Source organism: Doryrhamphus excisus, linkage group LG23 (assembly GCF_037039965.1).
Source record: "Doryrhamphus excisus strain RoL-2023G ecotype Guam linkage group LG23, RoL_Dexc_Guam_v1.1, whole genome shotgun sequence".
Classification (NCBI taxonomy): Eukaryota; Metazoa; Chordata; class Actinopteri; order Syngnathiformes; family Syngnathidae; genus Doryrhamphus; species Doryrhamphus excisus.
The window spans coordinates 6,395,989-6,422,240 of record NC_136379.1 but is presented as its reverse complement, the minus strand read 5'-3'; the positions used below and the strand labels follow the sequence as shown (position 1 = coordinate 6,422,240).

Here is a 26,252-nt window from a genome sequence, read left to right as displayed (position 1 = left end):
ACAGAGAAAAAAAAAAATGCAGACTACCGTGTGACTCACTCTGCAGGAACGTCCAACATGTCTTTCCAAGTTTTGCACCCCGTGAAACATCTTGCAGGAATGGAAAAGTGGCTATCGAACAGAGGAGGACGTACTAACAAATCCCCCCCCTGTTCTTTGGTGGAGTGGGATTTGTGTTACGACACCATGTTTAATGTCACGCTACACACATCACTGCAAACTTCATCTGCTAATGGAGCGAGACGCTGATCAAACAAATATGTCACGCTACGCCCGTTTGCGGCCGGTGCTTGGGCTGTTAAAGGGATTGTGAAAGAATTGACAAAATGCTCCATAATGTGTGTGTGTGTGTGTGTGTGTGTGTTCTCCCAGTGGGAGTTCCTCCACCAGGTTTGCATTACATCTACAATACAGCGGGGAAAATAAGTATTGAACACGTCAACATTTCTCTCAAAAAACATATTTCTAATCGAGCTATTGACATGAAATTTTCACCAGATGTCGGCATCAACCCAAGTAATGCACACATACAAAGAAATCCAAACATTTATGTCCATAAATTAAGTTATGTGTAATAAAGTGAAATGGCACAGGGAATAAGTATTGAACACGCGTACTGAAATTTATTTAATACTTAGTGCAAAAACCTTTGTTGGTGATTACAGCCTCAAGACGCCTCCTGTATGGAGAAACCAGTCGAATACATTGCTCAGGTGTGATTTTGGCCCATTCATCCACACAAACTGCCTTCAAATCTTCAAGGTTCCGGGGGTCTCTTCTGTGAACCCGGATCTTCAGTTCTTTCCAAAGATTTTCAATTGGATTCAAGTCTGGTGATTGACTGGGCCATTCTAGCAGCTTTATTTTCTTTTTTCAAGCTGTGTGCTTGGGATTGTTGTCTTACTGAAAGATCCACCCTCTTTTCATCTTCAGCAGCCTGGCAGATGACAGCAGATTCTGATCAAGAATGTCTCGATACTTTTCTCCAGTCATTATTCCTTCAATGATATGAAGTCTACCAGTACCACATGCTGAAAAACAGCCCCACGCCATGATGCTCCCACCTCCAAACTTGACTGTTGGTATGGTGTTTTGGGGGTGATGTGCAGTGCCATTTTTCCTCCAAACATGTTGTGTCTTATGACATCCGAAGAGTTCAATTTTGGTCTCATCTGACCAGAGTATGTTCTCCCAGAATGTCATGGGTTTATCCAAATGTTGTGTCGCAAACTCCAAATGAGCTTCAACATGCTTCCTCTTCAAAAATGGAGTCTTGCGTGGTGTGCGTGCATGGAGGCCATGGCGGTTGAGTGCATTACTTATTGTTTTCTTTGAAACAACGGTACCTGCTGATTCCAGGTTTTTCTGAAGCTCTCCACGAGTGGTCCTGGGCTGTTGGAGAACCCTTCTGATGATTGTTTTGACTCCTCTGTCTGAACTCTTGCGAGGAGCACCTGGCCGTGGCTGGTTTATGGCAATGCCGTGTTCTTTCCACTTCCGGATGATGGCCCCAATGGTACTCACTGGAACTTTCAGAAGTTTAGAAATGCGCCTGTAACCAATGCCTTCAGTGTGTTTTGCAACAATAAGGCTGCGTAGGTCTTTGGACAGCTCTTTGCTTTTACCCATCATGCAATGTTTCTTGTCTAACACCTTGCTGGTGAGAAACCTTTTTAAAAGGCATTAATCAGGACTAAACCAGCCGATATTACTTTGCACTAATAGGGGACAGGTTAACCTTCTAAATACTGACAAACTCCAGCTGCTTTCTTGGCATTCCAGACCTTTTTACCCCTCCTTTTCTTCATGTGTTCAATACTTATTCCCTGTGCCATTTCACTTTATTACACATAACTTAATTTATGGACATAAATGTTTGGATTTCTTTGTATGTGTGCATTACTTGGGTTGATGCCGACATCTGGTGAAAATTTCATGTCAATAGCTCGATTAGAAATATGTTTTTTGAGAGAAATGTTGACGTGTTCAATACTTATTTTCCCCGCTGTACATTCTTCTCGCAAAGCAGCTATTTTTAGTACTTAAAAAATGCATATTTGAGCAAAAAGTATGTATTTTTTGCCCAAATTAAGCATTTCCGTGCATAAAAATGGCTAAATAACAAAAATACAAATACAGTATAATCCATTGAGACCACCAACTGGTGAATGGAGTATTCTACTTTGGTCACTCGGAACCAAACTTCTCACAACAGGCACAATAATAATAATAATAATAATAATAATAATAATAATAATAATAATAATAATAATAATAATAATAATAATAATAATAATAATAATAATAATAATAATAATAATAATAATAATTACTGTTGCAGCCATAGCTCACAACAAGCTAAAAGTCAACTCTGAACCCCCAGCGTCACTTCCTGTCCGTCACTGAGTCTAATTGTATCTACTATATTGGCTGAAACTGGTATATTTATTTATACACTTTATAGACTGTACATTTGCTGCATAATTACTGCATAATTAAAGTGTGTGAAATATCCAAATAATTCATTTCGAATTAGTAATTTTGGTGATTACACCTTAGATATAATAATACACTGGGTATTTTTGATGTGTTCATGATGTTCTATATATATCACTATATTGACACTTACTATGGTACCCATTATGGCCATTGGATGGTCATATCACCCCGTACTTCGGTACGTGACAAAAAATAAAAAAATTAAATAAAATAAAAATAATAAAAATTAATAAAATAAATGTAATTTTTTTGGCTACAGAAACAAAGTAGCGTACAGTGGGGCCTTGATGCAGGAGCATAATCTCAATTACTACTTGTGGGATTACGCTTCAAGCACACAGTGAATAACAAAAACCGCGGGTTTGATGCCCATAAAAATATCATTTTAAATGTGGGACAGTTACAATGGTACCCATTATGTCATTGTATGGTCATACGTGACAAAAATAAAATTACAAATAAATAAATGCATAAAAAATATAATAATAATAATAAAAAACTATATTAGGAAAGCAGGAAGTGAACAAATGTAACAGTTACTGATTGTAAAAGTACCAGATGGAGGGGTAGGATTTAATAAGCTTTGTTTCTTCCTACTCCTTTTGGACATGTGGAACTGTGAACTGATTATGTGATGCATTCAATTGTAATCTGATGCATGTTCAAATGAAATAAAACCATTACCATTACCATTACCATTACCATTACCATAGAGGTCCTGCACTTTAATCGGTGAATTTATCTCCATCACTCCTGAAATAAATTCACTTGTTCACAACATTTTAATTTGCCGAGATGCACCTGTTCATTTCAAAATGCTGCTTCCTAAAGCAGTCATCTTCACTCCACTCCTTCTGGGAAAGACTCAACTAAGAGCCTTCACGCGTTCCTCTGCCTGAGTTCCTCCTCCAGAAAACATCCGAGTAGCGGCTTGCATTCGAAACGCCGCAGATTAGCTCTCAATGTCAGCTTAGCATCCTCTCATCTTCTCTCTCGTTAACTCTCCTCTCCGCGTCAGCATTTGGTTGCCATGGCGCACCCCCACCCCCTCCTCCCCGCCCCCCCCTTTCCCACAGGAGCCAGCGAGGAGAATTGAGCGTGTGACGGGAGACATCTGGCCATGAGAAAGTTCAGCGCAGCTCTCTGACTCGAAAAACACTTACACTCTAAATTTAGGAAGCAGGGTGTGGCCTGCCCGAGAGAGAAATTGCCGCATTCCCCCCCCCCACACTCTTTTGTCATGTTGAGAGTGGGGGTAGTGATGTTTCACAGCGTTCCAGGGGAGGTCGGGTACTCTAGCAGAGGCCTTCAGGGAGCGTCGGGAATGTGCGGAATGCAGTGAAATTGCGCAGAACAGGAAGGACACTGTGCGCTAGCTGCATGATGGCGATGGCGTACGTCGGTGTGAGAATGCAGCACTTCCTATTCCCAGGAAAAAAAACACGCTTCCAGAAAGAGGAGCCCCGTAGTCATAAAAGGCATTCTTTTCACTGTAGTCCCTATCAGTATCGACTAGTAGATCCCCGCATAATAGATCTGATGACCAGGCTAAAGGCTAGAGTGTGACTACGATCATTTGTGACGAGTCTCTATACATTTTATGGTTTAAAAGTTTGTGCGATCCTTAAAACTGGATTGTGCTGCTGTCAGCTGACGGGCAAAGAGAGATGAGTGGGGTTACTGGAGCTAGAGCTAATTTAATAACTTTTATTGCAAATGTTTATCCAAAATTGGAGAACGTCAACGTTACAGAAACGGAGTAGCGTACAGTGGGGCCTTGACGCAATTACTCGTGTTTTAGACTACTTGTGGGGTTACGTTTCAAGCACACCAGTGAATAACAAAAACCGCGGGTTTGATGCCCATAAAAATATCAGTTTAAATGTGGGACAGTTACAATGGTACCCATTATGTCATTGTGTGGCCATATCGTACTTCGGTACGTGACAAAAAAAAAATCATCATAAAAAAAATAACTATATTAGGAAAGCAGGAAGTGAACAAATGCAACAGTTACTGATTTAGTAGGTAGGATTCATAATTACTGCATAATTAAAGTGTGTGAAATATACAAATAATTCATTTGTAATTAGTAATTTTGGTGATTACACCTTAGATATAAAACACTGGGTATTTCCTAAAATGTAAACATTTTTGGGGAAAAAAAATCCAGTTTTGTAACCTACAGGATGAAGAGTCTTGAATGAAGAGTCATGATGTGCTATATATATCACTATATTGACACTTACTATGGTACCCATTATGTCATTGGATGCTCATATCACCTCGTACTTTGGTATGTGACAAAAAAAGAAAATAAAAAAAATACAAAAAAAACCCCTGAAATTATATTAGAAAGCAGGAAGTGAACAAATGTAACAGTTACTGATTGTAAAAGCACCATTACCATTACCATATTATAAAGCCTAGATCATGCTGCTGCATTGAGGAGTTACTCTTCCCCATCCGAGACCTCCTGCTAGCTTGACACTCTTTGATTTTGAATCAACATTTGCAATAAAAGTTGTCATTATTATACTTGATCTCTCTTGTTCTGCCAATATTCGTGGATTATTTTCTACTGTAACCCCTAAAAATAGCACTTTCCACAGATGAAAAAACCATAACCACAAAATAGATGATTTAAAATACTTCATAATGTTGGATACACAAAAAGTATACCTGCCAATATGTAAAATATGCAAACATTTGTTCACAGACTGCTTCAAAATGAGCAGAGTTAATATTATGTAGACTAAAAAGAACCAATACATTCACATACACACATATTTGACTGCAGTAGAAGTAAGCATGGGTTGCATATTAGTACACTCCAATGTATATATATATATATACGTATATATACTATGTGCCACCATGACACTGAATCCCAAGTGTGCTGCACACAAACAACCACAAAGTCTCACATCAGGGTACAACCACGATGAGGCAGACACAAACAGGCAGGGAAACTATTCGGCAAAGCCTCCTAAAACTACAAAAAGCCACAAGCTGGGTCACAACATCTAGCGAGGAAGGTCACATCGACTGGCAACCCAACAAAACAAACTACAAGGGTCAGCTGACACAACAGCACAGCGAGAATTAACAACAGTCAAGAGCGGCGCCCACATTTACCCACCCCCCCCCCCCCATCCCGTGCGACACTCACCGTGTGATACCCCCGGGCTATGGGCGGCTTTCCGGTGGGGTACGGATCCACTGTGTCGATGATGGTCTGCCTCTCCCCCTTTTGGTTGATCTTCCGGAAGCGGCGACGGGACTGTCGGTGGGAGGCTTGGCGCTGGAAGTACTCCTCATTTTCATCCATATAGTCCACCTGGGAATGACGGAGGCAGGCGGAGAGAAGGGGTTAGGATGGAGAGGGCGGAGGGGTTGAATGTCTTCATTCACTGGCTTCTCTCCCATCCCGTCAACCCCACCCTGCTGACACTTCTGTATCGCGTTAAAAAAAAGTGTGTGTGTGTGTGTGTGTGTTGCGTACCTTTGTGACAGTCAAAAAAAAAAAAAGGAAAACTGAGACTTTCAATGCATCAAAACGACTAGTAAAAACCAGATCCACGCTCCCTAACGTCGTCGTCAAGCGTTCTCTCCACCACTGCTGGCTAAATAAAGTCGAGTGCCACTCAACTCACCATGGAATGACATAATAAAACTTCATTTCCCGTTTTTTTTTTTTTTTTTTTTAACTCCTCACAGCTTCACACTCCAACTGTGCTGGGATTACGCTGCTGAAATCTCCCTCTTCCGCACCAACTGCTGCCATGACAACCGTCTCTCGTCTCAAATCTCCGTGCATGCAAATGTGTAGCAACGTGTGTGAGCGTTTTAGTTTTTTTTTTAATTTTTTTATATTTCTACATGTATCCAAAGTCAGGCATATCCATTCTGGCTGCATGACTGTCCTGCAACAGTAATTACAGGGCTGGATGGCACCTATTACAGCAGGGAGCGTCTGCAGCAGCAAACCACAGCAGCGAGTGTTATTTTTATAGGGGAAGGTGGGGGCAACGGAGGGGGGGCGGGGGGTGTTTAGATGATAGCTCAGTCAACAGTAAAGCCTGTCACGGACATACATCAATTACGGCATGTGAAAGGGAGATTACCGGGATCTGCTGCAAAGATGTTGGCTTTTAACATACATTGGATCCTGAATCCAATCCGGATGTAAACTAGAGACTGTAGAGACTAGTAGAGACTAGTAGTAGTAGAGACTAGTAGTAGTAGAGACTAGTAGTAGTAGAGACTAGTAGTAGTAGAGACTAGTAGTAGTAGAGACTAGTAGTAGTAGAGACTGGACAGTCCAAGTTTCTCAAAAAAATAGTAAGTAGCTTTAGCATTTTAGCGTTTCTACAACATCGGTAACGTCTAATGTGGTCATTACACATATTTTGCAAAACTACTAGTGTTAAAAAAAACTATTCCACTAATTAGCAGCCCCGCTCCCTGTATGCACACTCTATAATGCTACACAGATAAACGTTTTTGCTCCATGACCTACACATAATAAACACAGTTAGGACACTGATAAAAATTTTAAAAATGACAGTTTGGGGGCTGCATGTAGGTCGAGTGGTTAGCACGCAGGCCACACAGCTGACCCGAGTTCAATTCCACCCTTGGCCATTTTCGTGTAGAGTTTGCATGTTCTCCCCGTGCATGTGTGGGTTTTCTCCGGGTACTCCGGTTTCCTCCCTGGTGGTGTTTGAAATCTGCATATAACTCGCTAATGCTAATTGCTAGCGTGCTTAAGAGATTTCCCATGTCAATTAGCATCAAGCTAGCGCATTTGTTTGAAAGAATTTTGTTTATGTTGAATGTCAGATATATTATTTGTGTGTTTACAATATTCCACTTGCCGGCACGGGAGTCTAGTGGTTAGCGCTCAGACCTCACAGCTAGGAGACCAGGGTTCAATTCCACCCTTGGCCATTTTCGTGTGGAGTTTGCATGTTCTCCCCGTGCATGCGTGGGTTTTCTCCGGGTACTCCGGTTTCCTCCCACATTCCAAAAACATGCTAGGTTAATTAGCGACTCCAAATTGTCCATAAGTATGAATGTGAGTGTGAATGGTTGTTTGTCTATATGTGCCCTGTGATTGGCTGGCCACCAGTCCAGGATGTACCCCGCCTCTTGCCCGAAGACAGCTGGGATTCTATGCCCTAACTATGAAAATATTCCATTTATAAATAAGGAATACTTTGTGGAACCAAATGAGGAATTACTGTTTATTATGTTGGAGATGCTGAACACATGCAGTTCATGTCTTTAAGTGTTTATGGGTGACGTAGGCAAGTTTCCACTCAAATAATTCAATTTTCAGACTCTAAAATGTCATTGCCAAACAAATAAATGGCCAAAAATGCAGTTTTATTCCGTCTTCTGGCACAGGCACATTAAAAACACCTCCTAAGGCCAGTGTTGATTGCAATAGCAGTCAAAAGTCAGGAGACGTTTTCTCATTAAATAGCATGAAAATAAGTATAGTAAGAGCCAGTATATCCAAACTATTGAGTGGTACTGTTGCACATAAAGGGTGAAAATGTGTCAAAACATGCACCCCACCTGTGTTGGCTGTGCTATTACTTCTCTGACAAACATACCACAATGCAGTGTGGTTATTAACCCTAAAAAATGATCCCATAAATGTCTCACACGCGTCAATGCACTCTACAAAATGCCATTGTCATCCACCATTTATAATGGTTGATGATTTGATATGATTTAAAAACACCCTTTTACAGCCCATAGGTAGCGCCACAGATTCATTTAGAGTCATGCATGTATCGGCGGGCTAAAAGTCGACAGTAGTCGCATAACCATCTGCATCTGGAACCAGTTTGACGACAAAATACCGTTTATGACTGCCATGTGTCCTGTGGTCTGTGTTCTCCCGCTGGATTCATTTCAGACGTGCATTTTCCTTTCATGACAGATCAGTAATCTAACGAGAGTGAAGTACAGTACGACTTGGAGGGTTGTTCCATGGAAGATATCACACACAGCCGCGCATCTGAATGGCAAAATGTCATTTTCTATAAAACTAGGTCATATACAAAAAGGCTTGTATTGTACAAACCCATAATTCCCATTGGGGATCTTCTTGAGCAGGGCTATCCCAAATTGGGGGGGGGGGAATGCAATGGCTGTTTTAGTGGCCTGTGGCACATTCTAAAACTATAACTTAAGAAAAAAAACATTTAAAAAATCACAAATTCTGCAGTAATTCACATGAATAAAGTCAAAATATTAAGAGAAAATTTTGAAATTTTCTGACAATAATGTCCTGATATTATGAGGGGCAAAATTTTAGTAGCACATTAATTATTAAAGAAAAACATTATCATAATTATATAAAAATAAACAGAATAATGATCAAAACCTGTATTTTTTTGCCAAATTAAGATTGTGGATAAATTATTGCATGAATAAAGTCAAAATATTAAGAGAAAGTTTCGTAATTTTCTGACAATAATGTCCTGATATTATGAGGGGGATTTTTTTAAATAGTATATTAATTATTAAAGAAAAAAATAATTATCATAATTATATAAAAATAAACAGAATAATGATCAAAAACTGTAATTATTTGCCAAATTAGATTGCGGAAAAATTATTGCATGAATAAAGTCAAAATATTAAGAGAAAATTTCGTAATTTTCTGACAATAATGTCCTGATATTATGAGGGGGATTTTTTTAAATAGTATATTAATTATTAAAGAAAAAAATAATTATCATAATTATATAAAAATAAACAGAATAATGATAAAAAACTGTAATTATTGCCAAATTGGATTGCAGAAAAATTATTGCATGAATAAAGTAAAATATTAAGAGAAGATTTTGTAATTTTCTGACAATAATGTCCTGATAATATGAGGGGAAAATTTTTAGTAGCATATTAATTATTAAAGAAAAAAATAATTATCATAATTATATAAAAATAAACAGAATAATGATCAAAAACTGTAATTTTTTGCCAAATTAGATTGCAGATAAATTACTGCATGAATAAAGTCAAAATATTAAGAGACAATTTTGTAATTTTCTGACAATAATGTCCTGATATTACGAGGGGGATTTTTTTCATAGCATATTAATTATTAAAGACAAAATAATTATCACAATTATATAAAAAATAAACAGAATAATGATAAAAAACTGTAATTATTGCCAAATTAGATTGCAGAAAAATTATTGCATGAATAAAGTAAAATATTAAGAAAAAATTTTGTAATTTTCTGCCAATAATGTCCTGATAATATGAGGGGAAGATTTTTGTAGCATATTAATTATTAAAGAAAAAAATAATTATCATAATTATATAAAAAATAAACAGAATGATGATCAAAAACTGTAATCTTTGCCAAATTAGAATGCAGAAAAATTATTGCATGAATACAATGAAAACATTAGGGAAATAAAGACAATTACAGGAAAATTTAAATAGTTGGAAAATAAAAAAACAACAATAGAAAAACAATTATTTAAATTCAAGTATAAATACTTTAATCAGCAAAGATAGAGGGATACTGTAACAAAGCTGAGATGCAGTTCTTTCTTGATCAAAGCGGCCCTCGCATTCCTTATTTCCAAAGTGCACCAAATTAAACTAAATCATTTATTTTGTCTTAAGAAAAATAAAGAAAAAGAGCGTACTTACCACAATCATCTCTGAGGGTTCAAGGACGATGCACTCACATCCACGTCTCAGGCTGCCGGCCGATCGCTTTCCAAAACTGTCGGAAAAGGCATGAAATGATCACAGGTTGAACGTCACTCTCTTCCAGACATGAAAGCTTATTCTGTTTCTGTCATTGTGGAATAAGATCTGATGTACTGCTGCTTTACGACTCCAGCTAAGAGCCAGGCAGCACATAAAAATCACATTAATGTCTCTTTGAGGGCTAGAAGACGTTTTATGGATTCATTATGGAATTTCTGTCTAAAAACACAGAGCGGCATTGAATGGGCAGCTCCGCCTTCTGGAACACCCGCCCTCTGGAAAAGTGACATCACGGCAGCTCGTAAGGGAATATTTTAAAAAAGCAGCGAAGACTTAAAATATCCCGCAAGACGAGGAGCAGCCGCCGTGGAAATTCTGGCCGTGAGGAGACCAGATTGGGAGGGTTTTGGCGAAGAAGGCCGTCTTTGTACCGTGCCCGGCCGGCTTGGACGCAGAGAAACAAAGCGCTCCTTGTTTGCCGTGCTGAGTTTCAATTAAGAATGCGTGTGCTTGATTTGCCCGTTGCCGTGTTAGATAAACTCCAGTGACTTCACGGCATGCTCTATCTACATTAAATGTACTTGTCTATTATTACAGCAGTACAGACAGTAGTACAGACTAAGTACTTAAACTCACAACCAGCAGTGGCTTGACTACCTGCACGTCGATCACTGAGACCTGACGAGATGTTACTCACGAAGCTCTTCTGCACCCGTCACTCTAAGGGCGAAATCGATCTTGCTTGGCTTTTGTCTTTGGGATTCCCTTTTTCCCGACGAGCCTTGCATCACCGTCTTTTGTGTCCTTTGCTTTGTTGTCATGTGACCGGTGTTATTTTTGCATCATGTTACTGGTTAACTGCTCAGAAGCACAAACCCAAATCAAAGCAGGTTTTAACATGAAAGGAAAAGGGGAGGTGAACGGTGTTTTATTTGTCACAGCCTGCCACAATTCCATGTGGACCGCCACAAATAAAAATGTATATTTTATTTTCAGATCTGTTCTCAACTGAGAGCATGTCCTGCCGACCCCTGAAGGGAAAAGCCGATAGAGAGAAATAAGAGGATAGCGTAAATCAATATTCAACCGAAATAAATTGGGATATGAGTTTTGGTCCATATCGGCCACCCTAGCTTAAACCCGACTTTACTCACCACCGAATCGTGATGATTGTATTGTACAAACTCATGATTCCCGTTGGATATCTTCAAAGTGGGGGGAGTGGGCCATTTGCAATAGATGTTGTTTTAGTGGCCTGTGGCACATTCTAAAACTACAACTTAAGAAAAAAAACATTAAAAAAACAAAAATTCTGTAGTAATTCACAGGAATAAAGTCAAAATATTAAGAGAAAATTTCGTAATTTTCTGACAATAATGTCCTGATATTATGAGGGGGAAAAAATCAATAAATCAATATTCAATATAAATCAATATTCAACCTAAATAAATCGGGATACGAGTTTTGGTCCATATCAGCGAGTCCTAGCTTAAACCCGACTTTACTCACCACCGAATCGTGATGAGTTCAACTTCCCCGGTTCTCAGGAAACTGTCAAAATGTCGCCGATTTAAGGGCTAGTGTTAATACTTTAATGTGAATGTCAAGTTATTGTCAAAATAATTAAATATTATAAAAATAGGATAATAATAAAATATGTAAATAATATAACAATAAATACAATCTATATACATATATATAATAATTATTATTGTGTCATTATTATTAAAGTATTTTTTAAAACTGACAAATACATAAAAATACAAATACGTAATTCGTACACCCTGGACTGGTCGCCAGCCAATCACAGGGCACATATAGACAAACAACCATTCACACTCACATTCATACCTATGGACAATTTGGAGTCGCTAATTAACCTAGCATGTTTTTGGAATGTAGGAGAAAACCCACGCATGCACAGGGAGAACATGCAAACTCCACACAGAGATGATCCGAGGGTGGGATTGAACGCGGGTCTCCTAGCTGTGAGGTCTGCGTGCTAACCACTCGACCACCATGCAGCCTACAAATACATTAAATACATAAAAATGCTACAAAGTACCTTAATAAATAAAAGGTTAAAATAATCAAGTGTGTGGACACCCCCCCCTCCTAACAGCTTCTTGTCAGTCCACACAAACGTGGTAATTCTCTGCAGTTCATTCCAGGCCAACTCTTTTCATCTGCTTTTACAGACATTTGGAGTCGTTGTCGGCGGCGACGGCGACTATGATCCCGTTGAGCTGCCCGGCTCATTGGGTAAAAACCTGGTGGGGGCCCTCCAAAGTGACATGTTCATTCACGTTTGCACTTTACATTCCTGATGCCGGTAAACCAATCCTGCTGGTTGCAATGTGACATATTAAGCAAGGGATTATGAACGTGGAGATTTTTTTATTTTTTTTCCCTGGCACCAAAGTGTCTTGTTTGGAGATTAAAAGCTGCGCTACTTTTATACTGGTAAGCAAATAGAGTGGCAGAACCGCCGCGTGGGCAAATCAAACAACAAATGGAATAAGACTAAAACAAACATAAGACGCTTCACGACCATCTCTGTACTCCTCCACCCAGCAATTACTTCATTTGTATTTGCTCTACCGACAACGCCGCGGTAGTCTATGTACATTCTGCTGGCAATGAATAATTCACACTTTTAATCATTCACGCTCGTGTTTTTCCTGCATGCTCGGCGTTCGTGCAAGAACGGATAAGAGGATGACAAAGATAAGGAAGGTGCCAGATGCCAGCGTAGATCATAACTCTTTTCAGAACAAGAGCGCACAACTTGACAAAGATTATCGCTTCCACGCATCGCAAGCCAGCATTTGGATGCAAAGCTCCGTTAAGCCTCTCAGTTTGATATTAGAAGACTGACAATTTCGGGATTTTTTTTTTTTTTTTTTTTGCCTTTGATGGCCCAGATGGACATCCTGCACACGCCATGGTTGCAGCACGCCGTACGGGATGTCGCCTGAAAGAACTCTGCAGTGGGGACACAAACTTCTCTTGTCTTTGCCGCCTTAAAAGTTTGCAGCAGTTTTCATGGGGGGAACGGGGGGGTGGGGGGGGCTTTTATCAATGACACCTTGACTGTCTTTGCTTCAACATTCAAATCATAAAGATGACAGGAAACGTAGCTTTTCTCATAGAACGCATCACTGTAACCTACTTTCCATGTCATACTGTTGTTACGACATGGGAAATTTTTCTATGCCGCTTCTCCTCATTTGGGTTGCGGGAGTATGCTGGAGCCTATCTGACTTTCGGCGAGAGGCGAAGTACACCCTGGGCTGATTCAGAAATGGCTAATGGAAGCATTTTTTTGTGCCACTTTTACTTTGTAGCACGACAGGATGTGCTGTTATTTTGAAGGGCCTTAAGTGTTGTTGTGATATGTTGAGGTGAATTGACAGTGGAGAGTCGAGAGACGACTTATGCCGCATGGATGGGTGCATGAATAAACGTGTTTCTCGTCCACAGTAACAAGCTAAACTAAGCAAAAACTGCGAGCTTCCATTGACGACCGGCAAAATTTTGCTGTTTTTTTATCGCCATTTCGGGGGGAGGGGTGGTTTAGTGTCTGTAATGAGATTCCAACACGACAGCCCCCCTTCTCTTGGTGATGACAGCATTTCATTCTTAGTGCAAAAGTGCAACATTATATGTACGCAAACCAAGGCAAAATACACTAACCAAGGTTCTACTCTACTATAACACAATATGTGGATCCAATGGGATCTTGTCTTGATCTCATTCATTCATTCATTTTCTCCCGCTTATCCCAGCTGTCTTCGGGCGAGGGGCGGGGTACACCCCGGACTAGTCGCCAGCCAATCACAGGGCACATATAGACAAACAACCATTCACACTCACATTCATACCTATGGAAAATTTGGAGTCGCCATTCATTCATTCATTTTCTACCGCTTATCCTCACGTGGGTCGCGGGGGTGCTGGAGCCTATCCCATCTGTCTTCAGGTAATGTTGCAAAAACGCAACATTATAAGCTAAAGAGAATATTTATGTAAACCGAGGCAAAGCACACTAACCAAGGTTCTACTCTACTATAATATAATATGTGGATCCACCGGGATCTTGTCTTGTTGAACTCATTAATTTTCTACCGCTTATCCTCACTAGAGTCGCTGGGGGGTGCTGGAGCCTATCCCAGCTGTCTTCAGGTAAGAGGCGGGGTACACCCTGGACTGGTGGCCAGCCAATCACAGGGCACATATAGACAAACAACCATTCACACTCACATTCATACCTATGGAAAATTTGGAGTCGCCATTCATTCATTCATTTTCTACCGCTTATCCTCACGTGGGTCGCGGGGGTGCTGGAGCCTATCCCATCTGTCTTCAGGTAATGTTGCAAAAGTGCAACATTATAAGCTAAAGAGAATATGTACGCAAACCAAGGCAAAATACACTAACCAAGGTTCTACTCTACTATAATATAATATGTGGATCCACCGGGATCTTGTCTTGTTGAACTCATTCATTTATTCATTTTCTACCACTTATCCTCTCTAGGGTTGCTGGAGCCTATCCCAGCTGTCTTCGGGCGATGGGCGGGGTACACCCAGGATTGGTCGCCAGCCAATCACAGGACACATATAGACAAACAACCATTCCTCGTCTTGTTGAACTGCTAAGCGGTATTCTATGTACCAAGTACCTCACGTTCATGTGAGTACACAAAGCGACTCTTGTCTCCGTGCCAGTTAATACTACACCTGGTCTTGGCGCAGCACCTGGAAGCTCAGCAGGAGATCAATCCAATTTACAGCACAAACTCTGTTTGTCATGCAAATGAAGAGATCTGTCGACATTAAAAGAAGAAAATAGAATCTCCGGGGTGGTGCGTACAAAAACTAGGGCACTACTACGCAGCGACACAGAAAGCCTCATCGGTTTCATTGATGTCAACTGCAAAAGCGGTTCACCGCACGACATAAATAGTGTGATTTACAGATGAGCTATCACATGACTGACACCCTCGGTGTCCTTATGACCCTCCCCCCCGTACATCGGAGCTTCCTGTTATACAACAAGCGTTCCAGTCTGGGAGACCACCACCAATCGGGGCACTCGGTAATCTGCACCATGGTCTGAGCCGGGGGTCTCCGCTCTCGACAAAGCCGTTTAGCAGAACCACGCCAGCTTTTTTAACCCACCCAGGCCTTTAAGAAGGACAAAGATTAATCCGCCCGGTTATGCAAGACTTTGGAGCCTGCAAGGAGGAGGATTTCAGAGGCTCTTAGGAAGGGATTGAAAACGGCGTTCAGCTGACCACCCGACCACCTTTCACCTTTGTGGACATAAACACGTCGTTTCTTCACCTTTGGGTCCGCCACCTCTGAAATAGAAGCTGACGCCCCCCCGCGTAAGAATTTACAATCGACGTGTGACTTTAGCTTCCCAAAATACTCCTCAGCCGACATTCCGAGGGCAAAAAGAAAAGGGCACCTGAGAAGAGTTTAGCTGCTTAAAACTTTTCCAGAAGGTATCAATCAATCGCCGCCGCATCCGACATCCATTTGTAACACAATCCCCCCGCGGCGACGACTACGTCTTTGACTTTGGCTTCAAACGTGCCCAACTCGTGTCTCAGCCTTTAAATATGAGTAGCATTCACCCCCTCCTGTTTCTTTTCCGAGACAGATCCAAAATAGTTCTACTTCACATTCCACACTTGGAGGCTTCCCCTGCAGGATCGTCACACTTTAACATCACAACCAAAACAAGAGACGCAGTTTTAGCGGGCCAGAAGTTCATTGACGCTCAAGTCTGGGCACTTACCCCCTCCGCCCCCCCCCCACACACCGGCTCCCGGAGTGACGCCGCCACCTGATAAGATAAGACGATCCTCTTCCTGAAATATCCAACCACGTTAGTCCTCAGTTAAGTCCCTCAGTTAGCAGGCTTCAGACTGCAGCCCGCTCTCGCCGCTGTGAGAATGAGAGTGTGTGGTTCGTTCAAAGCATGTGCATGTGTGCGTGTGTGTGTGTGTGTGTGTGGATCAGGCTCTGTCCAATGGCTCTGCCCCCTTACGCCGCCCCCCCTCCCTGGCAATGTTGCTATGATGGCTACAGCCAGCATTCCAACGTACGACTCACTTCCTGCTACAAGGCTGGGTGGGGGGGTGTGGTTGATGAGGGAGTGGATAGGAGTCATGCCTTCCCTCATTCTGCAGAATAAGAGTTAATCATGACTGCTATTATGGCAACATTGCAAAACACAATAAAAAAGATTTTAATGCAGTTTTTAACTAATGTAGTTAAAACATCAAAATGACTAAAATCACTGATAACTTGGTCAGGCGGAATCATTGGTTCACGGTAAAGGTTTACTTCATTTTGATATTTTAAGGGTAAGGGTTAGGGTCACAGGGCACATATAGACAAACAACCATTCACACTCACATTCATACCTATGGACAATTTGGAGTCGCTAATTAACCTAGCATGTTTTTGGAATGTGGGAGGAAACCGGAGTACCCGGAGAAAACCCACGCATGCACGGGGAGAACATGCAAACTCCACACAGAGATGGCCGAGGGTGGAATTGAACCCTGGTCTCCTAGCTGTGAGGTCTGCGCGCTAACCACTCGTCCGCCATTTTGAGTACTTTTAACTAATATGTTTTGATTAAATTGAACTATGTCTATATTAAGTAAGATTAACTTAAAAACATAGTTTACATCCAACTAAAAAAAAATTAATGAATTAAAAAAAGTTAATTAATTAATTAATAATAAAGCCTTAAAAATTGTAATTAATTATTAAAAAATTAGTTTATTTTTTTATTAATTTCTTAAAAAATTCTTAAAAGTTGTACTTATAAATGTTGATTTTTTGGCTAATCTTTAAAAAATTATAGCTTACAAGCTGTAATTAATAAATAAATACAAAAAAATAAATAAAAATAAAATATCAAAAATATATAAAAAATAATATATAAAAAATAAATACAACTTTTTTTCATTTTTCCTATGTTTTGATTTTAGCTGAACTTGTTTGAAAATATACAAAAGGGGCGATTTAGCAGGTGACAAGGTGGTTTTTGCAGCATGGCTAGTGAATGTGGTGCTTTTAAAATTATTTCACCATATCCTCACACAGTAATTCAACTATGCTAACACCTTTTACTGGCCATGTCGTTTCCAAAGGTGCTTCCAGCCATAAGAATCGCAACACACTGCAAAAAAACAAGTTGCTGGAAAGAGCGTGAGTAACATTCTTAGTGATGATAGCGTAAACTGCAAGGGATGAGTCTGAATGGGTTGCTGCACAGCGACTGACAAGAAATAGTGTGAACTCCAGTGACCCGTATCCCGCCAGCAAGCCATGGCGCAACATTCCTTTGCTGAGTTTAGCCGTGGCTGCTCATAGTTGGTTTTATATGCCTTTTACAGGAAGCGATAGCCTGAACGTTTCAGGCCAAGCAGCTGATTGGGATAAGAAAAGGTCAAAATGAGTCAAATGATGCTGATAATGAATGCGGGTTTTGTGCAATTTTATCAGCAAGGCATTACTGCTTCTTATGAAAAGAAAGTACTATGGTTGACCCTTGGAATTCAAACAAAATCCCTTCCAAGAGGCTGATATCAACCTTTTGAATTCATTTTGTTCTAAAAACAAGCATCATCATTACACATCTGGTCAATGACTTTTGGGGAATTACAGTCCCACTTTTGCTGAGCTGTATCAGAAATTTCAAGACTTATGGGGGTCAAACTTTGGGGTTGAATAACAGCGTCGCCTTGTGGTGCATTTGTCCGAAAAATAATAGCACAGGCAACACAACAGGGAGGTGTGTTTTGACACAATTTCACCCTCTTGTGTGCAGCGGTCCAGGAGTAGAAGAGTTACATCATCGGGTGTCTTTTTATTGTCTTAAATCAGGGGTCTCAAACACGCGGCCCTAGTTTGAGGCCCCCGCCTTCATATGAAAGTTTAATGTTAGTGCGGCCCGCGCAAGTTTGAAATGGATGCTGTATGGTATCATGTACCCAGAAAAAATTATTATGTTTGATTCATGTTCATGTTAAAGGTTAAATAACTGTTAATAGTTATCCTCCCTATCCGTGTGGAAGTGGTATTTTTTTTTTTTTAAGTTTAAAGGAAATAACTTGAAGGCTACCGTTTAGGTCGCTAGCTCTCTAGTTTGCGAGTTAGCATGTGTCTCAAGACCCTGCAGTTGCGCAATATGTTGTAAATAAAAAGAGTATAAATGTGACTATAGTCGTGTTTTGTCATGTCTACAGGGCTCTAATAATGCTTTAATATGAAAAAAATAATTTGTCTACCCACCAACTATATGTGGTTTCTTAACTTTTAATTATTTGCTGTTTTATTATTATTATTATTATATTTATTACTGAGTGATTGATTTTCTTATTTTGTGTAGAAAAATAAAAATTAAGATATTTGAGAACAGTGGAATGTTTTATCAGAGCTTTTATTGTAGAAAATCGGAACCAAAGCAAAGTTTATTCATTTTTCTGTTTTTAATAAATGCGTTTTTTTTTTTTTTTGGAAAACCTGATGCGGCCCAGCCTCGCCCAGACCCTAGCTCCAGTGGCCCCCAGGTAAATTGAGTTTGAGACCCCTGTCTTAAATGCTTAAATATCAAGTAATAGTTGTTGTCTTGATATAATCTTGATATATTGTTATTTTTTTGCCACAATACTCGTCTCTTCAAAGGACTGCTGTCATTATCCAAAAGGCCATGATGAAGACGCCGTGTTGGAAGATAGCTCGGTGTTAAAAAAGTGACAATCCAAGCGTTGTTAGTGCAAGCAAGCACGTGTGCAAACATGCCGTGAATGTGTGTCACCCACTTCTCAGGAGTTTGCTTATCTGGGTTAGACTTAATGTCACACGCCGGCCTCTGGGATAAACAGCACACGGCTCCGACGTCTTCACTTAATGACTTATCCATTGTCGGCGGGGTCGCGGCTCGATAAAGGATAGATAGACGCTGATAAAAAAAGAAGGACGGAGTCATCCCGGGTTTGCATTTGCAACCACGACGCCACTGGAGAAATTAGCACAGGACGTCTGAAACGTAACACCGACGCATGTTTTAAGTCTCGCCGGGCTTCTGGTGTCACGAGCAATTTCCACTCTGAGCCGTCATCAACCCTCGACATCAGCTATGGTGCTGTGATGATCATTAAGACCGAAATGGAAGAGACAACGAGGGATTGCGAGGGAGGACAACCTGAATCAACTGCGGGAATGGAACTGACATCAACGATACAGAAATAGGTGCACCACTCGGTTTAACACATACATCATCAAAAACAAACAATAAGAATTAGTTCCAGGTGCTCACAAATCCACACAAAAGTCAGATATTTGGCAAAACCTGTGAGTGACATTCCTGGTTATTATTTGCAAAAGTAAGTCCAAATAAGATACTTTGTTCTGTTGTGTTGCCGTACATGAGCCAGTGTGTTATTAACGGTGATTAGTGGTGTGTCGGTTGTGAACGAACCGGTCAAAAGAACTAGTTCTTTTTTTGTAAACGGAATAAACAAGGTCACCGCCCCTAAAATACCCGTTCAGTTGCAAATGCTTTTTTGTGATTGGCTGGAGAGTCAGTTCAGCGTTCCTGTGTGCAACACCGAGACGTTCATTCGTGACCGACACACCAGTAACCGAGGCAGTAGCCTGTCGCTAGCTGACCAACTTGTGAACGCAACAGGATGTACTGAATGAAATCAACTTTAAGGTCATTTCTCGCGGACTCATGAGTCCAACAGTGTCGCAAGTCGACACAGCTAACCGGGTCTATGCACAGGAGAAGATCACAGGCTAACGACCAATTGACCGAAATGAACGGATCTTTTTACTGAATGAACCGGTTCACTGAAATGAACGCTTTTACCCTCCACTAATAGCGATCTGTGTTGCTCTCTGTTCAGTGACATAGGTTGGTTTGACTTCACTCTTCCACCAGACGTCCCTAAGGTTGCTTTCACTGACCATCAGTCAATCAAACCTCTGAATCTGCTCCGGCACAATTTGAGGGAAAGCCTTCACCCACCCAACTCCAATTTTTTTTTTTTTTTTTTTTGCTGATAAGGATATCAGAATGCGAGTGACACAACAACAAGCTTGTGAGCTCAGTATGTCCAATTACATCCAAGATTGGCTTTTGGAATGTAAGTCATGTAATGTAAGAATGTAAGAATGTAACCGAGGGTCTTATTATTATTATTATTATTATTATTATTATTATTATTATTATTATTATAAGGACACAGCTTCATCACATACCTTCACAATAAATGTGTTAGAATAAAAGTGTTACATCCTGTCAGATGGCATTTAGCACAATAAAGATCTCGGAGAAATTGTTCTAATTTGCAATGAAAGTGCATGTTATGCTATGCAGGGGGGGGGTAAGGCATCGTCATTTAATTGGTCATAGTGAATGACCAATTGTCGAGACAAAATGAGTACCGCCTCATAGCGGATTTGGGGGCATGCAGACACTAAGTAGCACTTTTAGTGCAGGAGGAACTTTGGTTGTGTGCTGGGCTGCGTTGGGTAACGGATGACGTGTGACGCGGGAAAAATATACCACTTTTTCTATAGTTTGTAATACATACTGCAGTATTTGTCTTATTTTGCAGCATATTTGTGAAATGCATCATCGTCTCTTTGTCTCAGAGGGTGGAGGCGGGGCCGGTAGCATACACATAGAGAGAGTTGAATTCCAATACACTGTTATGTATGTTTGATATTTTTTCATTGTACTTTTAGAATGTAATGTAATGTTAAAAGCTGGTTTTGTCTCGTTCTCGTAGACCCCATCTTGTGTATTGTCTCGTATTTAATGTGCGTCTTTGTACGGCTGAAGAAGAACTCCCGGTGAGGATAACGTAGAGACAAGAAAAGCATCATAATAAATAATGAGCGCATCTACTTAAAATTTAGTTTTTGTTGCTTCCAGCCATGCTAATGCGCTAAATCCCTTGCGTGCATCATTCTGTTGTTTTGGATTAAAGTTAAAAGGACGTATCCACGACTTTTCATCATGGCACTGAAGACGCTGATGCGATTCCTGTCCAATTACTTGTGAGAAACTGGATCACCAGCATAACAAGACTCTGCGGCAAAAGGGAGGGTAAACGCACGTCTGTCACTCACGCACATCAAACCAGGCTTATCTTCTTCCCATCTGGAATACAAACTCCAGGTTTGCACCAATGGGGAGTCATCAGTATTCATTTTGTGTGTTTAATATGATATTTTTGCCTTTTTTTTGACCCAAAGGAATGATGATGAGGCCCAAATATGATCCAGCGACTAAGTACTCACAGCCCATAATATGTCACTAAGTCATGTTTAAGGTATAGCAGTAATCAACACTTTGGCAGATGTTGTGTGTGCAATACATTAGCACCATATTGCATTTCCACTTTATTGACATTTTATTGTGCTGCCTTCAGGTGTTCGTAAAACTACACTCTCCACTTTTAATCTGTCGATACCTGCATGCTCTTTCACCTTGGCTGCAAGTGAAAAGGATATATTCAGAAGGGGCAGCTTATTTTTGGGCATGTTTCCAATATCCTTCCTGCTTCAAATGCCCCACACGTTCATGTGAATCTGGAGAATGACCAGCAAACGACCCCACCTCCCTCATCCTCCTCCTCCTCCTCCTTCTCATGGTGGCACGGTGAGGACGCTTCAGCCCTGCAGAACCCAGTGACCGCCCGGCGCCCCAAAGTGGTCTTTTGTGTGTTATGCAATGCAAGTGGAAGATCGCCCACATTGCTTGATTTGGGCAAAGACAAAGCAGCAGGAGGGACTTGGATCTTATGTCCTCTGAAGGTGATGGAGCTAATTAATATCTGACAAAGACATGAGACCTTCAAACTAAGTCGCTCTGGGAGCTCCAATGACTAAATATTACATTCAATGTGAAGGGAAGGTCATTATATTGTACAGTAATCCCTCGTTTATCACTGTTAATTGGTTACAGTCCCGACCATGACGAGTGAATTTCCTTTAACATCTTACAACATCTTAGTGGTTAGCGCGCAGACCTCACAGCTAGGAGACCAGGGTTCAATTCCACGCTCGGCCATCTCTATGTGGAATTATGTGTGGGTTTTCTCCGGGTACCCCGGTTTCCTCCCACATTCCAAAAACATGCTAGGTTAATTAGCGACTCCAAATTGTCCATAGGTATGAATGTGAGTGTGAATGGTTGTTTGTCTAGATGTGCCCTGTGATTGGCTGGCCACCAGTCCAGGGTGTACCCCGCCTCTCGCCCAAAGACAGCTGGGATAGGCTCCAGCACCCTCCGCGACCCTCGTGAGGAAAAGCGGTAGAAAATGAATGAATGAACATCTTAAAAGCAGAAATAATACTCATTTAGTCACCTATTAAGAAAACCTATATTATACCTATATTAAGAAAATAAGACATACAGTCCTCACTATATGACAGTTCACATATTTCTCCCTCACTATATCAGGAATTTTTCAAATAATAATTAATTAAATGATAAATATAATACAGAGCCAAGCCGACATGCCATGGCTGAGATCAAGTGCAAAAAAAGGTTCTTCCCTCATTCCATGTGGAAGTGGTACATTTTTTTCATCCCTTTTCCCCATTCTGTTTAAGACATAAAGAAACATAACATAGACTACACATGTTTACGTTGGACGAGCTCCTTGTTGTTCTTTTTTCACCTTGTGGTCTGTACAGTACTTCGTACAGTAGCTACTATGTCAATAGTATCAAAGTAACATTAGTGAGTAGAATACAACATATCATCACAACGTCTTTGAACACGAATTCTGAATGCCTTATATTTTTATTTGACTTCATTTAATGCTTGAGGAAGTGTGTGCACAGTGGCTAAAGAGCCGACCCTTAAACCCCCCGGGGCCCCGCCCCCCGCCCAATCGTAACAAAGTAGCCGTTTTTGCCCGAAGACGCTGCTGAAGCCGAGTGTTTCGACCAAGAGGAGAATAATCCACATTTACCTTGTACTTTTATTCTAACAAACTAACTATCATATCATTTTATAAAACAATTTTTTTAAATGGGAGGGGGGGGGGCACCTACCTGCTTCTGGGCAGGAACATTGACTCCTTGATGAACACGGATCCCGATAAAAGGATGTACCAGCAGCTGCCGATGTCGTCTGGGCTGCAAGTACAGGAAGAAAAAAAGGAAATTAGCTTCATAACAAGTCACTAAAATGAGTAGGGTTGTTTTCACTTTCATTTAGTAATACACACGTTGATGCAAGACGTGAATAATCTTCTTTTTTTTGACTTCCCATTCTGGGAACGCTTTCTACAAGATGTTACAATGTGTCTGGGGGTACTTGGAAGCATATGATTGGTCTAAAACAGGGGTCTCAAACTTGCGGCCCACGGGCCAAATGCGGCCCGCGAGACGCTACTTTGAGGCCCCCACCTTGATACCAAAGTTTAATGTTGAAATGACAGCTTAAAGCTGTGTGCACACCGGACGCAATTAACATGATTTTGCCTCGCCCATAACTGTTACCCTACCCTGTTACCCCGCCCTGTTTTTGCTTTGGATTAGCAATGAAGCTAAAGGCTTATGACGCTGCGTACAAATAAATGCAGGAAATGATTTGGAATGAAACGGAAAATACACGTCAAGATAAAGCATCTCATCAAATATGTTGTTAAAGTTACGACGCTGCTCCCAGATGGAAGTGAGTACGATGCTAACTTGCTAATTGGGTCAAATTATTACGTTTCATTAATGTTCATGTTAAAGGTTAAATTCATGTAATAAGGTTAAATAATTTCTCTACCAACTGTATGTGGTTTCTTATGTTTTTCTTATTTGCTGTTTTATTATTATTTTACTTATTTATTACTGATTGATTTATTTATTGTCTTTATTCTTAATTTTTTTAATCTTATTTTGTGTATAGAAAAATACAAATTAAGATAGTTGAGAACAGTGGAATGTTTTATCAGATATTTTGGTGTGGAAAACCGGAACCAAGCAGAAGAAAAAGCATTGAAGATATTTTTTTATTGATTTTTTTCCCCGGTTTTTAATAAATGCTTTTGGGGTTTTTTTTTTTTTTTTTTTTTTTTTCAAAAACCTGATGCGGCCCTGCTTCACCCAGAACCTAGCTCCGGTGGCCCCCAGGTAAATTGAATTTGAGACCCCTGGTCTAAAATGTCTGGCTAAGATTGTGAATTCACCCAAAACTGGCCTTTTATTGTGGCCAGTCTAAGGCGCACCTGTGCAATAATCTTGATATTATGAATTGAATCTTTCAGTTAGATTACATTACATTTTGTCTACACAGAAAAAGCTTCAGATCTTTGAGTTCGGCTCATGAAACAAAAGTGTTGTGTTTATTATTTTTGTTGCGTTTGTGTATATATATACACATATATATATATATATATCTATATCTGGGAAAATGTCAAGCGATGCAGACGGGAGAACTATGAATGAACTGTTCCATCCACCCACATCCATTACGCTGCCGGAGGAAAAGAGGAAACACAGACAGGGTAAACTCATCGTGACCCCCCCCCCCCACCCCCTCGGATGGTGACGTTGTTGGCTGGCACGTCCTTTCCAGATAATTGGTAAACAAACGCGTGCAGTCACGCCGTGCATTTTGACAAATTAATCTCTCACACTCGGCAAATTCAAAGTCGTGCTGAACTCTTTGCTTTGATTACATTTGGCTTTTTAATGAGGAACCTGCACTTTCATTTTCGAGAGACGGAATGCGAAGTTTGAAAGAATGTGTATGATGAAAGTCGTGCACGTGTTGTCGCTTAATCTGGAGGTCTTTTTCATGGCTGCGGCAGGGATTGCAGAGATAATCTGGCAAGCAGAGAGCCATCTGTAGTGGAAACATGCAGGATTATTACATGCTAGCCTACCGGAAATCTAAACCGATGGAAATGGACAGATAGATGGGCAGATGGGTTACACCGGTCACTTCACATGATATCACGCAGGAAATAGATAGCGGCTGTATATATCACTACAAAAAAAACATTTGACTTGATCTCTGACAGGAAAGCGGAAGCATAACTGCCAAGAAGGAAGTATCTGACATGATATGAGTCAGTAACTGGGAATCTCACATGGCGTGACCATCAAAATAGTCGCCGTGGATGAGATTTGCTGATTGTCCAAAATGGCTTTCACTTTTCCTTCGGCGAGATGAACAGAAAATTATATGTATTATTTTGTGATTGCATAAATAAGTGGATTAAAATGCAAATATTTCTGTAATTAACAAAGAAAACTTTATTATTTGTCATTAAGAATGCCATTCTAGTTGCTTTTTTCGAGCATTTTAAAAAACATTTATAGCCCAAGAATGCTGTTACAGGTCTAGCCTGGCTCTATAACCAGGCCTAGAGTTGCATTGTGGGAAATTGAGTATAGTAGTATTCTTCATCCGGGATTGGCTGTGGAGAATCTCCTGTTGTGGTCATGGCAGTCAAGCAAACTAATGAATGCTCGGCTCATGGAGTACGACGACAGGAGCAACACGCTTTAACAAGGACACAAAAACTCCGCAGCCAACTGGCAAAGATCCACGGCCAGAGGAACTGTGAGTCAATCGTTTTTTGTGTCCAATCAAGTAAGATGTTCATTAAAATTTTAAACTTTGAGAGTGTTTAAACAGGAGAGAACTGTGAAGACATGTTAGACATACGGTTGGCTAATATTTCACTTATTAAGGGTTATTTTGGGAACCTATCCGCCACAATAAATGAGGGAACACTGTAACTGATCATCACAAAAGTACAGTAAATAAGGAAATAACTGATTTTCCAGTACACTTTTAAAAAGCGGTCTCCTTTCCGACGGTATTTGACTTAACTGTGCAAATGAATTACCGAATTACAGAATTGGCCTATTTAGCATTTGAAGAATGAAGAATAAGAATTATAAATTATATTTTTCTGTTAAAAAAAATTATTTTAAACATTTGAA

The 26,252-nt window shown here is 40.4% G+C and overlaps 1 protein-coding gene across 8 annotated transcripts in view; it reads right to left on the bottom strand.

Annotated features, from left to right (window-relative positions):
• The window catches only part of rapgef2b (Rap guanine nucleotide exchange factor 2b), a 117,354-nt gene that overhangs the window by 47,148 nt on the left and 43,954 nt on the right, over positions 1-26,252 (bottom strand). For 7 of the 8 annotated variants that reach the window (XM_078788593.1, XM_078788594.1, XM_078788598.1 and 4 more), the window contains exons 4-6: positions 23,355-23,438; positions 10,186-10,261; positions 5,672-5,839 (exon numbers count right to left, since the gene is read on the bottom strand). In XM_078788593.1, the coding sequence (XP_078644719.1) occupies positions 5,672-5,839; positions 10,186-10,261; positions 23,355-23,438 (328 nt within the window). Of the gene's footprint in view, positions 1-5,671; positions 5,840-10,185; positions 10,262-14,990; positions 16,033-23,354; positions 23,439-26,252 lie in introns of those variants that run through there. The other variant, XM_078788601.1, reaches the window with a different exon arrangement.